This window comes from Lytechinus variegatus, chromosome 1 (assembly GCF_018143015.1).
Source record: "Lytechinus variegatus isolate NC3 chromosome 1, Lvar_3.0, whole genome shotgun sequence".
Classification (NCBI taxonomy): domain Eukaryota; kingdom Metazoa; phylum Echinodermata; class Echinoidea; order Temnopleuroida; family Toxopneustidae; genus Lytechinus; species Lytechinus variegatus.
The window spans coordinates 56,612,732-56,629,995 of record NC_054740.1 but is presented as its reverse complement, the minus strand read 5'-3'; the positions used below and the strand labels follow the sequence as shown (position 1 = coordinate 56,629,995).

General features: G+C 36.3%; 1 protein-coding gene across 1 annotated transcript; it reads left to right on the top strand.

Moving 5' to 3' along the window:
• Positions 1-216: 216 nt before the first annotated feature.
• Positions 217-4,006, top strand: LOC121417725 (transcription factor Sp5-like). The gene is made up of 2 exons (XM_041611460.1): positions 217-600; positions 2,779-4,006. Exons 1-2 carry the CDS (start codon positions 565-567, stop codon positions 3,973-3,975), a joined length of 1,233 nt encoding a protein of 410 aa, XP_041467394.1. The 5' UTR covers positions 217-564; the 3' UTR covers positions 3,976-4,006.
• The last annotated feature ends 13,258 nt before the right edge of the window (positions 4,007-17,264 follow it).

The following is a 17,264-nucleotide window of genomic DNA, read 5'->3' as shown; positions in this document are numbered from 1 at the left end:
CGCCTATCCCGGCCCCTCTTATAATGAACGCTATTTTGCAAGTCAACAAACCCTCTTGCGGGTCTTTTGTGGTGAACTAATGGACGGGGGCCCCTTTCAAATCCACCGCACCGCGTTCTCATTGGTGGGCGGCATCTCTCAAAGGACTTAGCCCGTCTGATCATTGGATGGCGGCGAGATAAAAGGCTAGACGTAATGCGGCTTTCCCTCACTGACTATTCACACACACACAAACATCGTACAAATAACATGGGCAAGTATATTCCTCAATTCATCTATACCAGTTCCTCCCACACATGGAGTTATTTTCTTTCTCTCACTCCTATTTCTTCTTTCGACTCACCACATTGTCTGATTCGAGAGCAACACCATCGTCATTCCGCACTTGCTCCATCAGACGTTCAAGTTTTGAAAATCCTCGCGTCCAACATTTTGTCTTTTTTTGCACTTCACATGACTGTTGAAGAAAACGTGGAATATATACCATACCACACGTGTATCTGGACATAAGTACATTGATACTCCTAAACCAGCTCCGTATCCTGGGCGAGTTGACGATAAAGCATGCCGAAAGGTGAACTACCAACAAGATTCTTACAGGTATGCTGCTTTATCATTAAAATAGACCAATAATCAATTTTGTAAATTTTATTGCCGAGATTACATTTTTAACCATTTTTGGTTCGATGACTACATAGGACACATGTTTAAACTTGTCAAATGTCATCGTTCCAAATCCATGTACCTTTTCTTCACACTGTTTCAAATTGAACATAATCGTGATTGATACGATCATGAATGAAAAGCATGTTTCTTTTGTGTATTTTGCAATGAGAGCTCTGCACTCGTCTTGTCTCGCCCCTCTCCGAACTTCCCAAGTACTAGGACTCTCAAGGCCCCCTAAAGGCTCAAGTGTTTTATCGGAATTTTGTTTGACTATAGTGACATTCTTGCAGGGATATTGTTTTGATTGCCTATATATTCATGTTTACTTACGATATTGGAGAACGTAGACACGTTGCACGCCTTTATAGGTTTTATGTGATGTTTGCCATTGCCTGCATTTTTCTTACTGGTACACAAACTCTTTCCCGGGAATTCGAAATCAAATGGTCGATCAAAACGGACCAAAACTGAAATACCAAATAGCTCTCAATAATAGAATAGAAGTAAATCTATAATATTGCAAAGCTGTAAATAATTGACACTCTTTCGATTAAAGGTATTGAATCTAAGATAAGGTCTAATACATATTCGTCTATTCAACTTTGTATTTGGAATTAAGTTTCACATGGCATGCTACTGTAATGAAATACATTTAGGCTCAAAAGTTTTGTGCCTTTTCAGTATAACCATGACAGCGGTATGTGTATGAAATTTTGTGTCAAACATTGATCGTAAAACGACCTGTATACTCTTGACAATAATTAACACATTTGGTTACAATGTAAGTATCGCATCTTTGGTTGTAAAATTGATTTGTAAAAACATTAATTTGGGTTGTGTTTTTTTTTATTACAAAACATCAGATCAGTGGATGAATCATTTTATCTCGATATCCCGAAGACAATAAAACAAAATCAATTATTTTCATGTCCATGTATAGCTCTAAAATACGCCTGCTTGTTAAACCAAATTTTACTGACACTCTAAAAACACAGTAATTTTACCCAATATTAGGAAGAAAGCGAACATGCATGTTTGCTGTACCGCCGGGTATTTTTTACCCCATATTTTGGCTAATTTAATGCAGCATTGCATAAAATTTACAACCAACATGCATGTTCCCACTTTGCCAAATATTATTGGGTAAACCTTTTTTTTAGAGTGTAGCTGCAAATGCTATATTGCAAATGAATATGAGTTTTGTATTATATTTAGTTGATAATTCAGTTTATATATGACTTAGATAATACAATACAATTTGTATTTTAAGGGCAAGTTGACACCATGGTAGAAGAAATGCAAGATTTATCTCTTCAAGATTTCAATATAAATCTCTGCCGTCATAGTTGTTGCTCTTGCTATATATATGCTTGATGGACATTCTGATTGGCCAATTTGGTAAAACGTGTAAAATTTCTCACTAACAATGCCTTGGATTACATTTTCATTTTTGTTTTCAAATGTAAAGTAATAGATCAATTCTGATCCTTTGGTTATTGCAAAACATGGATATCTTAAATATATAGATGACCGTTTTCTGTGTACAATTAGGCTTAGAATTATATTGACTGGGGAAAAAATGTTAGTTCATGTATATGACATTAGGCCTACTGCACATTTATACATTCACTGATATAAAACACCAATGCAGTGTATGTATTTGTGTAATACTTTTTAAAAACTTTTTTTACGGTTACCCACGAAACATGCATTTGATCTTTTTTCAAACGGACTTGTATGTTCCCCTCTTACCAATTTGGAACGTATGGAAATACCTAGAGGAATTTTACTAGGATCACAATCAAAGGATTCGATTTATTAGCTCTATACAAGTAATGAATTGAATTTATGTTTGATCGTTTTGGCAGGTAAACTTTAGATATGCATAGTGAGTAGAATTGACTTGATTCGCACGTCCTTCGTTTAATTGGTCTGTCCCAAACATACTTTCACATCCTATATTAATTAAGCCATTTCCCATCAAATACTTTCGAGGATGAATTATGTTTTAACAAGCAAATGTTCTACAAATCCAACTCGAATTGATTTCATGAATTACTGATTGGAAATATATTGAATATTTCTTTTTGTTTCATTTGTTTGATTCGACAGCACTCAGAAACCAAAGCTGGCAAGGCTGGTCAACCAAGCCCCCTTGCGATGCTAGCTGCAACGTGTCGAAAAATAGGTGGACCTTTGGCCGTACACGAACCAACCAGACAACCAACTATACCTACACCACATCCCACGAAGCAAGATCATAAATTGCTCAAATCGCCAATGCCAGCAACCGCAGCGGTGCTGCCGACCTCGCACGCGGGAAGGAGATACGAGCTTCCGCCGACACCTCCCGCCGAAGCTACAGTGCCTGTCCGCTGTGATTGTAGCGGTGGTGTCATGCACCACTTGCCTCATCCAGCTCATCCACCGTGCTTGAAACATCTCTGGTCAGCCGCCGTTCCTCAAACGTCAGACATTGCAGCGATATCGTCGCCGTTTTATCCCGGACACCACCATCCAGCTTTTCACCATCATGTTCACCACCACTCGTGTCACACGATACCAGGCATTCACCACCCCGTACCGCATCCATACTCACCGTGCAACGCAGCACCAAGCCCACCGACCACGCCGTCATTTCATCACCATCACCATCATGGACTATCCCCCGTCTCTCCACCTACAATCAACATCCCAAGTCCTTCCTTCAGCGTCCCGAGTCCTGTACGTTTAACCCCTCCCGGTGAAGACACCCAATGGTGGAGCCTGACACCGCGCTCAAACCAACAACATTACACGCAATCACTCGGCTCTCATCCTGCCCAAACTCTGGGGCTCTATCCTCACCATCTCGATGCCCGGCCCGTAAGCTCCATCACCAAGCTCGCCGCACGCCGTTGCAGACGATGTCGATGCCCGAACTGTCTCAACCCGTCCAGTTCGAACGAGCCCGCCAAAAAGCGACAACATATTTGTCACATTCCTGGTTGTGGTAAAGTGTACGGGAAGACCTCGCATCTCAAAGCTCATCTTCGTTGGCATACAGGCGAACGCCCATTCGTCTGTAATTGGCTCTTCTGCGGGAAATCGTTCACGAGATCAGACGAGCTCCAGCGGCATCTTCGCACACACACGGGCGAGAAGAGATTTGTATGTCCCGAATGCGGCAAGCGATTTATGAGAAGCGACCACCTTAGCAAGCATTCGAAAACCCATGCTGCTCGAAAAGAAACGACGATAAATCAAGGGGACCAACACGACTCCGACAGTGACAGTGAAGATGAAATTGTTGATGTTACTTCAGAATAACTTATTATATTCTACTTGAAGAGCGGCACATTTTATAAGTTATGTATAAAAAAACGTGCCAGCTTAGTTTACAAGTTGAATGCACGTTACAATAATGCCATGATTTAAAAATGGTGAAGTTAAAACAAAGCTTTAACATGAATGAATATTAATCATCCCTTTTCACCATGGTCATTTTACCCATTTTCCATATTCCAGTTCAAATTTAATCACTCAAGAAAAAAAGAAGCATAATATAGTTCAAACTGATATGCCTCATACTAGTTTTTAATCAAACTAAGCATAATATGTTATGGTATCAATTTACATGGTCAATGTCATGATGAGTGCCAACCACCGTCAAGAAAACATTCAGTTTTAGATTTAATCTTTGTTGAAGAAAGAAGTATTACATGGAATAAGATCACCTTTCGCCATTGATTGCATTCTGAATGCACTTCGATGGTTATTGATTATACCAGCTGAAAATAAGTGTTGAAATAATGTTTGATATCTGATTTTATGAAAAAGGTAATAATAAGTTGTTTCGGTGAAGTATTGCCAAACATATACCACGCGTAGGTAAACAGGGTAACACGATATCAGGACACGAGGTCGTTTATTATTCTGACCGAAAACATTTTGGTATAATGTTAGAATATCGATATTTACACTGGGATCGTTCTTTGCACTCACTCATCATGAGATTTGAATTCATTGTCTGCTCATTCAGATGGTGAAAGGCGGCTCGGATTTACACAATATTGTCTACACCAATCCAATTACAATGTGCTTTTATCGTTGAATACACACACCGTCACAGTGAATTGACTGTATAGATACTATTTTGTTCCCACACAATGTATATTGTTAGTTGATTGATCATGCATTGGACGTGTATATCATCACATAACTCTATATAATTTAGGTTTGTTTAATATAATAGAGGACATTCCGGAGATATTCATTTGTAATGAATGATTCTCCCGGTGTATCACACATGTCCCCTCACTTGCGAATGAAATGGTAATATTCATTCATATTCTGTCGGTCATGACCACAAAGTTTATAAAATATTCACATTTGTCATAGTTCGAGGTTATACAACTCAAATTATATATGATGGTATACATACAAATTTGCCAAATTACAATCGTGGATGTATTTTGTTACATTGTATCACGCCAGCAAACGTTTAGATTTCGTCATCGCATATTTCTGGTGAGAGGATCGACTTATGCAATATCATTTACTTCAATTTTATTACATTATAGTAAGCTCCATGCGGCGACAATGTTCTTTTTTTAATCACCAATTAACACCATCAGTCAGCTGTCTAATACACTGTAAAAATATTGGACAAAATTTTTACCACCACGAGTGTAAATATGTGTCCAACCAATTTGGGGCAGTATTTTAACCCAAAGTGGGAAGCATATTGTCCAGTAAGGTAAAAAAAAAGTACCAATTACTTTAGAATGGGCAACATTTTCATCACACTAGATAAATGAAAATGCCCAATGTTGATTGGAAAGAATTACCCTCATGGAGCATTTTTACCCACTATTTTTTTAAGGTGTATCATTCTGTTCATGTGGGGATCGACCTTTGCTTTTTTTTTTTTTCTTAATTCAAGATGAAATTTTTGAGCATTTGAAAATATACTTTTAATGAAATACAAGTAAACCTATAATATTGGCGTTCAATAATCTCACTGTATACTAAAATCATGAAAGTTCATCTCTGTTGAAAATAACAAACTTCTGAGGAAGGCTGCAGCTAACTCTTCGAGTTTTCTTTGTCTGTTAATTGTGAGCAAAAGTTTAATATTTGTTATTAATCTCACTGCAAATGTATGTTGGCAAAAGTCACTTCTACCGTTAGTACCTGTACTGGTAATGTTTTGTTACGTTCCCTTAAAATTGCTTACAACAGATATTCGTTTTCATAATATACTGGCGATGTTGTAATCTGAAGTTGTCTCTTAACAAACAGTTGCTGGATAATCTCTTTTTTTTCTTCGGAAAATATAGGCCTTGTAGAATATCCGTATGAGCTAGGCCCTCGGACTTTTGTATTCGCATTATTTGTTATTTTTCGAAATATAAAAAAAGGAATGGGAAGGATTGTTTTACCAATCTACAATGGTAAGGTATTGCCACTGTTTGAGCAACCTATAGGCCAGGAGCCTAAACGAGGGGAAAATGAAATGCACGTTTACTCCTCCAAATGGACAATGGCATTTGAGGGCTAAATTACCGTCTCATCTCCTTTTGTAACCTCACATTCGGTGAAGCGTTCTTTATGATTACTGTAAACAAAGTATAATATTCATCCATCGATTGAACTCCTGACTCAGTACTTGAATGTTCTATTGCCAACAATTTACCGTTTAAGGACGAAAACTCACATTTTTTGTATATCTATGAATTCTATCAAAGATTTTTTGTACGGTAATACAATTGACATTAGTCAGACATAGGCGAGTACATTTTTATGAAGTTACCACACTGGTTATGCCAACGATTTTGATCTCTTAGTTAAAATTGTGCAATTTTAGAACTATATTTGAGGAAAATGATTTTTCTTGATTTGTTTTCAAGGTAAACATATTTTTATATTTGCCAAAGTTTCATTGGATTTAAAGACTTGATTTGTATATATTTGATTGACTTTAAAAGTGCCAATGTTTTAAACACGAGTTATTTTTTTGTACTACGGAAAATGATATCTTGTTCTTTTCTTTCAAGTAAATGATCTTGTGCAGTGCACATAGCGTTGATGTGCTGTCAGTGTACATGAAACAGTATCACTCAATAAAAAAAAAGGTGGAATCATCTTATCACATCATATAAACGCCTGATTGTTCTTTTTTAGTTCTCTAACATTTTATTTAATATTTCAATAATGAATAATTTTGTTTATTTATTCGTATCAAAATTACAAACACGACAAAAGGAAGGGGTTGTTGGGAGATTTTTTTTTTCATATAGAAAGCCCTAAATACTAATCATCTCTTAATTTTGAATCCAACTGTGAATTCTTCTGTCAAAATTTTCAGCTTTTTTCGGCTTCAGATTTGAAGTCAATCCAATATCACTTTCTTTTAATTTATGTTTATAAAATTTGTGAGACTTTGTTCGGTATTGTGCTTATAAATTAGATAAAACGATTATGAGAATGTCTTATTTAGACAGATGGCTATATGGGTGTGATCATGGATATAGTTGTCATAGAGGACGATGATGATAGCGAGGACGACAATGATGGTGGAGATGATTAACAAGGTGATGGCGGGTGAGGATGTGAATTACGAATGGTGATGGTTGAGGGTGATGATGATGATGGTGATGATAATGATGGTGATGATGATGTTGGTGATGATGGTGACGGTGATGATGATGACGATGACAATAAGCAAAATATCTTTCCAGTGGCAATACGTAAAACGATATTAAAAGACCCACCCTCATTAAAAATACTCTAAGCTATAGTGAGCAAAGCAGCCGAGCTTATTCTAAATTTGTTCGCTTTTATTGTGCTATTTCTTGTTGGCAGATGGGATTGAAAATAAAGAATTCGATGCACAATATAGGCGCATTTTTGTTTTCTCCAAATTCCGGGAAGGGGGGGGGTGGGACTTCCTTCGACCTATATGACGGTGATGAAGCAGAAGATGAGCGTGGTGGTGGTGGTATAAGAATGACATCAATGGTGATGATGATGAAAATGATGAACAAGAAGATGACAATGTTCTTGGTGTTGACGATGATGATGACGACAATGAGCACGGCTTACAACCATAACTGGATCTCGTTCCATATAGAATTGTTATAACAACAAATGCACAATGCTACCAGCCAATCAAATCGAAGGATATCCGTAGCTTTAAACTGTTACTCAACATTTTGTTATTAAAACAAATCTCATGAAATAGGACCCCTGAAAATGCTTTTGACGACGATGAGGTTTAAGGGAGGCGTCATGTCGTCAATAAAATATTTTAACAAATTCAGGCGATGCGTAATTTCGAGCTATTTTCAGAGTAACGAAATTTAACAGACAATTATAAAGGTAGTAATGCTGATGCATGTTTCGAGAAAATCCATCAGAACGGTATCAAATACCATCAAATGAAATATAAACCAAATAATACAAATAATTATAAACCTTTATAAAAATACACAGTCCCATAATTTAATCATCACCCGACAGTTTTTGGCTGTTTTTTTTTCTTCTACATTTTATTTTGATTATAATCTTGTTATTGATAAGAGTGACACACCAAGCTTACGAAAAAGGAACAATATACAAACTATAAGAACATCACTAACGGGTGAGCGTTTTCCACCGATGAAGTGATATAATGTTTGCATTAACCGATCTCAAATCAACCGGGGTATGTCAACAAATATAATGCAGTAATTTTGATCGGACTGGAGTGAGTTTCATCGGTATGACTGACATTTCTCTTGACTTCGTCTGAAAATCAGGACAAATTGAACATTTAGGGGAGGGCATTGCTTTGTCTCTAAGTAAACATTAATTTGTAGACTGGCTGGTGGTGGAAGAATAAAAGGTACCGTAGGGGCGATAGCCCCCCCCCCGCTTTGTCAGTTATGAAAAGGAGATAAGAGGGTAAGAAAGGGGAAAGTGGTTATAGTTTAAGAATAGAAAATCACCTGGAATAAATCAAAAAAAAAAATTGTTTTCAGTTTATCTAGACCCTTTCAACGAGAGAGCTCTGTCACTGCCCTTTTAATTGGTGGATATGGTGGATGGGGGTGTCAACGCATATGCACGACAGGAAATAGTCCACGATGAGGTTTGCTTGCCAAGAGGGAGGGAGAGATGAAGAGAAACGTAGTGGGAAAGAAGAAATTATTAATTTTGTTTTAGATTTTAATTATGTTATATTACTGTATATTACATAATTAAACGTTTTTTCATAACTTTATGAAACATGATTTGCTCAGGGCCTGTTTGCTCTGTTCTCATGTAAATGATAGGACTACTACAGATAATTTCATGATGGTAGCACAAATGATAAGTAACAAACAAAAACGATGATGCTTGTGGGGTACAATAGTGCAGCTAATCAGAGGCCGCGGGACGATTTAGAAATTAAAATGGGAGAGGGGTGGACCCTAATGAAAATGATGAGAAGGATGCATGCTCAATGTAATCGTTTTTGAATGAAATTAAATATTAAGATGAAATCATCATCAATATGGTAAAGGTCAGTGCCCCCCCACCCAATTGGCTACTCCCCCCCCCCCCAACAAAAAAAAAACCGGGGAAAGGAGAAAAAGAGGAGAGATGAAGAGAAACGTAGGGGGAAAGAAGAAATTATTAATTTTGTTTTAGATTTTAATTATGTTATATTACTGTATATTACATAATTAAACGTTTTTTCATAACTTTATGAAACATAATTTGCTCAGGGCCCGTGTCTTCATTGTTCCTGGTGCTCGCATTGTCTGCTTAACTAGATATAATAGATCAAATATTTTTTTTCGGAATACCATAGTTTTCAAGTATATTTGAGAGACGTGACGTTGTCAAATCAAGTGAATATACACCAAATGTTTCCTCGCACTTCGAGCTATTATGGTTTTATGTAGTGACCTATGCTTCTTTTTCATGACTATTTAAAGTGTTCGCCTCGTTCTAAGGTCTTAATATAAAACACTGTCCTTGCTTACGTTCGCATTAAATTGGGGAGATAAGTATACTCTTAATGGATTCCTTATAAAATAGTCCTCAAAATATCCCCTTTTCTGATCTGAATATCAAAAATTTTCGGTTCGTGCTTCACGCTCGTATCATTTGGTTAAAGAAATACGTATGGTCATAGTGAATTCCCACAACTATGCCTTAGAATGTCCCTTTCTAGATTTGAGTATCAAAAATTTTCAGCTTGCGCTTCGCGCTCGCATTATTTGGTTAGTGAGATACATATCCGTTTAATGGCACTGTCCTTAGAATGTCTCTTTTAGGTCAGTATACCTGGCAACTGAGCGCGTTTCGCGTGCTCACTAAGTGACTCAAAATTTTTGATGGTGACCCCCCCCCCCTCCATGCCGTGACCTACGGTACGCCACTGGTAAAGGTGACAGTTGTGATGGAGATGATGTGGCGATGATGATGGTTCGTGATGGTGGTTGTGGTTAAAATGATGACTACTATGAATTATTTTAACGTTCGATGATACTCGAATATCATGAGGATAGTTAATGGCGGATTACAAATAAATACAAATCTAACAATAAAAGCGAACTTTACAATATAATTGACCAGATTACAAATGTCACATTTAGATAATGACAAAGAATGTCTTGACTCAGTTGGTATGGCGTCCATCTCACAACCGGGAGGTCGTGGGTTCCAACCTCGGCTGCGTCAGCCCCAACCGGTTAAAAGATGGAAGTTACTGCTACCCTGTTTGGTGTTCAACGATTAAAGGGATAAGAGCAGCGTCGATCTGGCGCTGTACAGTGGCTGTCGGGCCTATTATTGGGCAAAACAAATTTTCGGAGGATTACTATATCTGTTTTCTGTTTCGAACAATAAAATATGGATTTTCGAATCAATTGTATGCTAAAAAACAAAACGCATTTGGTAGATTCTATTGTCAAAAAAAATACATTACATTACTAACCCTTAATTACCAAAGGTTTAATGTTTACGGTGATTTAGATATTGATGAAGTGTGTTAACGAAATGTAGATACATTATACGTAAAGGATAGTTGATACATTTATCACGTCACCAAATAGTCAGAAATATATCGTGAATATTTGTAACAAATTTATGATGCCCTTCCGATCTTATGTGAATACTTAGGCAGACTTCGATGCTGATAATAATTTGTCTGTTTGGCGAAATGGACGTTGCACACAGTACCGGAACACGTACTTGCAAATAATGCTATATCAGCTATATATCAAAATGTTGCACCCTGGGTAAAGATAAAGGTCATTAGACCCTGCATGTGATGGTAGCTTGGGCCTTGTGGTGGTGATGTTCCAAGCGACTGTGGTATGTGTACTAGTTGAAACGTTGATGAAGGGGATGTATGTTGGCAGAAGACGGTAACTTGTGGCGTAATTAGCCCCCCCCCCAAAAAAAAGGCGTAGCCAGGTAGGATGTTAATTTTCATACGGAAATTTATCTTTTTCTGATAGATTTCGACATCATTTTCAGAAAATAATGTTTCACCATTTTTCTTTCATTTTCTTTTTTCCCCTTGCTCGTGAAAAATTGGTGGTGGGGCATTCCATGGCCCTAAGCCCCCCCCCCCAATCTGTACGTCAGTGATGCTAACTTATTTCGTTGACATTTTTTTATAGAACTTTTGTATTGATCAACGATTTTCAATATTATAGTCGATGATAATGAGTTGATGGAAACATGATTTCAATGCTGACGGAGATTCCAGCGACTGGGGGTGTTGATGAAGATGCTTTTGATTTACCCATAGAGCTATTAACAGAATAGCTCCATGATTTACCGGTCGACGAAGATATGATAAAAAAGGGTTGATTGTTCAAATATACGTTGTCAAAGACATATTGATGAATATTTTCACGATGACTTTAGAAATGCGCTTGAAAAGCTGCGATACATGATTTTTTCCAGGTTTTAAGGGAATTAAAGAGACCCCATTTATATATATATACGTACATACATACATTATATATATATATATATATTAGTACTGAGGCCTTAGTAAGTACGTGAGTAAGTAAGTAAATACGTTGAATATTACTGGGCATATATACATATATATATATGCTTAATTATTACATTTCTTGCATAAATTATCATTAAAACCTACGGACTAACTTACCTTTTACCCACATACTTATCCACGTACTTTTTAAAATATCTACTTTGCTTGCTTTATTATTTGAAGTAACCCCTCGGTAATATCCAAATTTGATTATTTACATGTTTCAGATCTGTAATGGTGCTGTGGACCATCATTTTGCAATTATGGTATATTCAATATACATTAAAATAATGGTTTCTGGGGGGGACACCTTTTAAGAACAATTTTAGTTCGAAGAGGTCCAAATTTAACCCACTGACCGTAATCATGGTCAAAGGCGAACAATAGAAATTAAACAAGGTGTCAGGCAATTACACTGTATGGGTCAATTGGCACGTTGAAAAGCATACTCTCTCAAAACTTCTTGATATACCGCAAGATTTTTGCTTTCTGTGTTGTCATTTTTTTAATAGTTCACGAAATGTATGGTGAGTTTAGTAGAGTGTGACTTTCAATCAAGTCCCCGTTCCCAAGGTCAAAGCTCCGTAATTTTCCAAAAAAATGTGTTGCCCTAGATGTGTTTCAACGTTTACATAATATAGTATCATCCACTAATTGTTTCCGACATACACAGCAAAAACTGTGGTGTTAACCGGTGTACATAGAGGACCACACCAGTTATTTTACACCGGTGTTAAATTGGTGGTGTTAGTTTTACACCTATAGGTGTTATTACAACACCTTTTTGTTGCATTTACACTCTTTGGTGTTATGTTTAATCTCTAGGGTGTAATTTTAACACCTCAGGGTGTGGTCCTCTATAACACCAATTGGTGTCAGTTTTAACACCGCAGTTTTTACAGTGTACCATCGCCAGTAGCTTCCGTATCCAAGCTAGCGATCCGCTGAGCTAGGATTTTTGTTTGTTTGTTGTTGTTTTTTTTTTTTGGGGGGGGGGCGATCGCAGTAGATCTAAAATCATCCCCACCGAGGCCTGTAAAAGTATCTGTTGGTGTTCTCAAAGTTTATACAGACAGTAATGACTAAAGGGGTATCAAGATCGAAACACATCGGCATCACAAGCCGTTTCTTTTAACTACATATTGTGTTAAGGTTTTAATGTCAGGCGAAACATCCAGTGTCTGCCCCACTGAAAATATTTAATAAGTTTTTATATCCAGAAGATTTACAAGTTAAATATTCAATTTGATAAATTGCTATTTTCTAAGTCTTTTCGATTTCCCAGTCTTTTGAATTACCGAAACTGCCTTTAACCTAGTGCCGCTCGTGTAATTACACTGTATACCCTATCATTGATCAGCAGAATACTAACTGGAATTTAATTATTTATTTATATTATTCAAAATGTAATGGAACGAGCAACATCCATGAAAGTTTGCTTGATCGCAAGGTATTCGTTAAGATTATTTTCATAATTCTTCCATCACTCCCCGACAAAGACGAAAACGTAAGGAGAAAAGAAAATTAATTATGCTTAGGATATGAATCTCTTGAAATTAAAAACGGTATTAGGTCTCATAACCGTTTTCTAACGGTATATTCATCCGGAATGTGTGCGTAGCCCCATGGAATATGTTTATTTCATCTTCTTTTGTTCCACTGAAGTACTACTTGTTCTACTAAATCAACAAGAATAACAAACACGTCTGCTACCCTTATCGATAACATTTTCTGCAATGTTCATCCTTTACCAGAATCTGGTATAGTCATTTCTGATCTTTCAGATCATTTTCCTGTATATTTCAGAATGGTATTTATTGGCTTTGCTCAGGCGTCCATTTATTGATACTACAAATAAACGGTCTCGGGTAAATAGCCCTGAAAACATTGCCAAGTTTAAGAATGCTTTAATGGAAACTACATGGGATGATGTCCTCTCAGATCATGATTTAGATAGTTCATTTACTACTTTTTTTGATAAATTCATGCTATTGTATAATGATAATGTCACATTTCGATATGTGGACCGTCTTAGTCATAAGAAATTGCCTAAAATGCCATGGATTACGCATTCTTTACTGAGATCAATTAATAAGAAAAATAGACTTTTTCACAAATACGAAGTAAGTAAATGTGAAAATTCACGAAGAAAATATTCCAGTTATAGAAATATCCTCACTTCACTTTTGCGCACTGCTAAACGAGAATATTATGCTAATCGATTGTAATGACATGTTGCCTTAATGACATTAAGGCAACATGGAAGGTCATTAATAGCTTATTCACAGGAAAGCAAAAAGTATCCAAATGTAAATGAGTTGGAGGTTGATGGCAACTTGATCAATGATCAAAAGATTATTGTGGAGAAATATAATACTTATTTTTGTAATATTGGCTCTAATTTGTCAAGGGAAATACCAGACTTTCAACAACAATTTCGTCATTATCTTATTCCTAAAAAGACTGGGGGGGCTGATTCAGCCCCCCCCCCCCTCGACATTTTTCGCGATAAATCCGCCGCGCGAAATTTTTTGACCGCGTCGCTCGCTGACTTTTTACTTTCAAGTCTCGCGCAACTTTTGAAACCAAAATTGTGACCCTCGGGTACGCGATTCCAAAATTACGCAACATTTCGTAAGTGCATACAGACCCAACATTACTAAAAAACGTGAATTTCTGTACAAATCCAATGCAAATAGTGTTCTTAGCCAATATTCACAAATGCATCATTATTTTTCCTTTTACTGCTTAAAATCAATTAATTTTATCTTTTTATGGTCAAAATAAAGTCCCCGACAATTTCCATTGAAAAAACAAAAAAAAAAGTCGAAAACAAAGAAATATATAAGAATTCAGAAAACAATAGAATACATAAGAAAAATAAATGTGATTTGGAAATTTTTTAAAAATCAAATAAAAGATCAGATGCCTATCTAGAGTATGTGAAACAAAAATTAGCATTTCAGGGGCATTATTTTATTAATTAGAGCAAACTTATGATTTTACGCATAAATTAGCATAATTAATGAGACATGAGATTTTTTTGCAGAATTTGATGTTATAGTTTTGTAGATAATGCCATGGGTAACGCGTGTGCCAATTTTCGTCACGATCGCGCGATCGACGGCCCAGATCATAAGGGGGGGGGGGGCTGAATCAGCCCCCCCCCCCCCGTCTTCTTAGGCGTCGAAATAGCCCAGTCTATTTACGGTTAAGTCACCAAACGAGCAAAGTATTTTCCTCTCGCCCATAAAAGAGAAGGAACTTCTTGATTTAATAGGTGCCTTAAAGAAAGGGAAAAGCCCAGGGTGTGATAGTATTGGAAATGGTTCAATTAAGGATGTTGTTGATGGCATATTGAAACCTCTTGCTCACATCTTTAACCTGTCCTTGTTAAATAGGGCTGTGCCTTTCAGGATGAAAATTGCTAAAGTAGTGCCTGTATTTAAAAAAGGGAATGCAAAATTATTCACAAATTATCGTCCAATTTCTCTATGAACAACCTTTTCTAAACTTTTGGAAAAGCTAGTATACATACGAACTGTAAAGTTTTTGAATGAGAGTAATGTGTTCTCTCAATTCCAATTCGGTTTCAGAGAAAAACATACCACAAACCATGCTGTTTTGCATTTTGTTAATAAAATTGAAAATGCCCTTAATAACCACACCCACACGATTGGAATTTTCTGGACTACTCTAAGGCATTTGACACTGTAGATCATAATATTCTGTTGAGTAAACTGGAATATCATGGAATGAGAGGCACAGCCCTTCACTGGTTCAGGAGTTATTTGGCAGAGAGGAAACAGTTTGTTCCTTTAAATGGCGTGGATTCGGAATTACATAGTCTAACATGTGGTGTCCCTCAGGGATCACTTTTAGGACCCCTCTTGTTCATATTGTATATTAATGACTTCCAGTATTCATCTAAACTGTTATCTTTTTTACTTTTTGCAGATGATTCCAATATATTTTTTCCCATGAAGATCCTCAATATCTCCTGAATACCGTCAATATTGAGTTGCAAAAAATAACAACCTGGATTCATGCAAACAAATTGTCCCTCAATCTCTAGAAGACTAATTACATGTTATTTAGCAACACAATCAAAACTCTGCCTGGTGATATCTCTTTCGATGGTGTATTAATTGACAGAGTGGTTACAACTAAATTTCCGGGTCTTCATATTGATGAGAATCTAAATTGGAAAACCCATATCGACATATTATATAAGCTGTTGTCAAAGAATGTAGGTGTTTTAAACAGGCTTAAAATTGTATCTCCCAACACATATTCTGAAAATTCTATATTCAACTTTGATTCTTCCTTACATTAATTATGGGATCCTTGCATGGGGTAACTCTCTTAAGACACAGCTGAATAAATTATTTTTGGTCCAAAAGAAAGCTATACGAGCGGTTAGTAATGCTGACTTTCTAGCTCACACTTCTCCTTTGTTTTATGAACATCATGTTTTGAAGTTGGAAGATGTTTATCTTCTGCAATTGGGGGTTGCTCATGTATAATTTTCATAGAGGTGATTTGCCATTGACGTTAGCATATTTATTTCGTAGAACAACCAATTTCATAAATACCCAACAAGAAATGCTACTGCACTGCGTATTCTTCATGCAAGGACAATATTTGCTCAGAAAACATTATGGAATTCTTTGAACTCCAACATTACCGGGTCTGTTAGTATTTCTGTTTTTAAAAGGAAATTGAAACTTTTATTTTTGAATAAGTTCATTTATGATGTATAATTGTTTTTCTTTTGAATACTTGCAGAACTATGTGATTAGCAATATAGATTCTGTAAAATGTCTCGACCAACTGGTACATGTACATGTACTCCTATCATTAAGTACTAGTAGTCATTTCAATTGTATTTTTGTTACAAATCTCTTATCTCTTGCCATTTTCTATCTTGTAACTTCGTGCTCCCCCCGTTTTTCTATCTATCTATCTCTTTTTTTATACCTACTTTTTTTTCAACATATTCATTATTTTTCTGTAATTAATTTTTAATCACATGTGTATCCTTGTATAACCTTAGTACAACCTATTTTTTTCAGTATTATCAACCAGTTTAGCTAGAATCAAGTTTTGCTTTAAACAAGCAAATAATGTATTGTTTCAATACTGAGGGGCCGTATAACAAGCCTGGCTTCCAAAGGTCTGCTCGTCTTTCTTGTCTTTATATTGCTTTCCTTTAATTATCGATGTTTGTTGCTTTTTAACGTTTTCGACATATGCGTTAGCATATAATTGTACATGTGTCTTGTTATATGTTACTTTTTCAAGGAGGATCAATAGAGTTTATTCATTCATTCATTCTGCCAATAGTAGGGTAGAAAACGAAATTAAAAGGAAGAAAAGAGTTCTTAATGGTTTGGTTGTATAACTCTACCTATATGCCTGTTATTCGATGAAGAAAAAGGTGTCTAAGATGCCCCGTTTTGAAGTCCGTATTATCAACTTCAATTTCAGCCCGCGATTCGCGCCTTCATTAGTGTATAATTAAATTAAATTTGCACTCATGCCAACAATACAAAATACTTAAAAATCACCATTT

Bases quoted from the DNA above. Each gene is read 5' to 3' on its own strand.
- LOC121417725 (XM_041611460.1), top strand. From the start codon at position 565: ATGCCGAAAGGTGAACTACCAACAAGATTCTTACAG. The intron at 601-2,778 runs GTATGCTGCTTT...TTGATTCGACAG, and splicing joins TACCAACAAGATTCTTACAG to CACTCAGAAACCAAAGCTGG.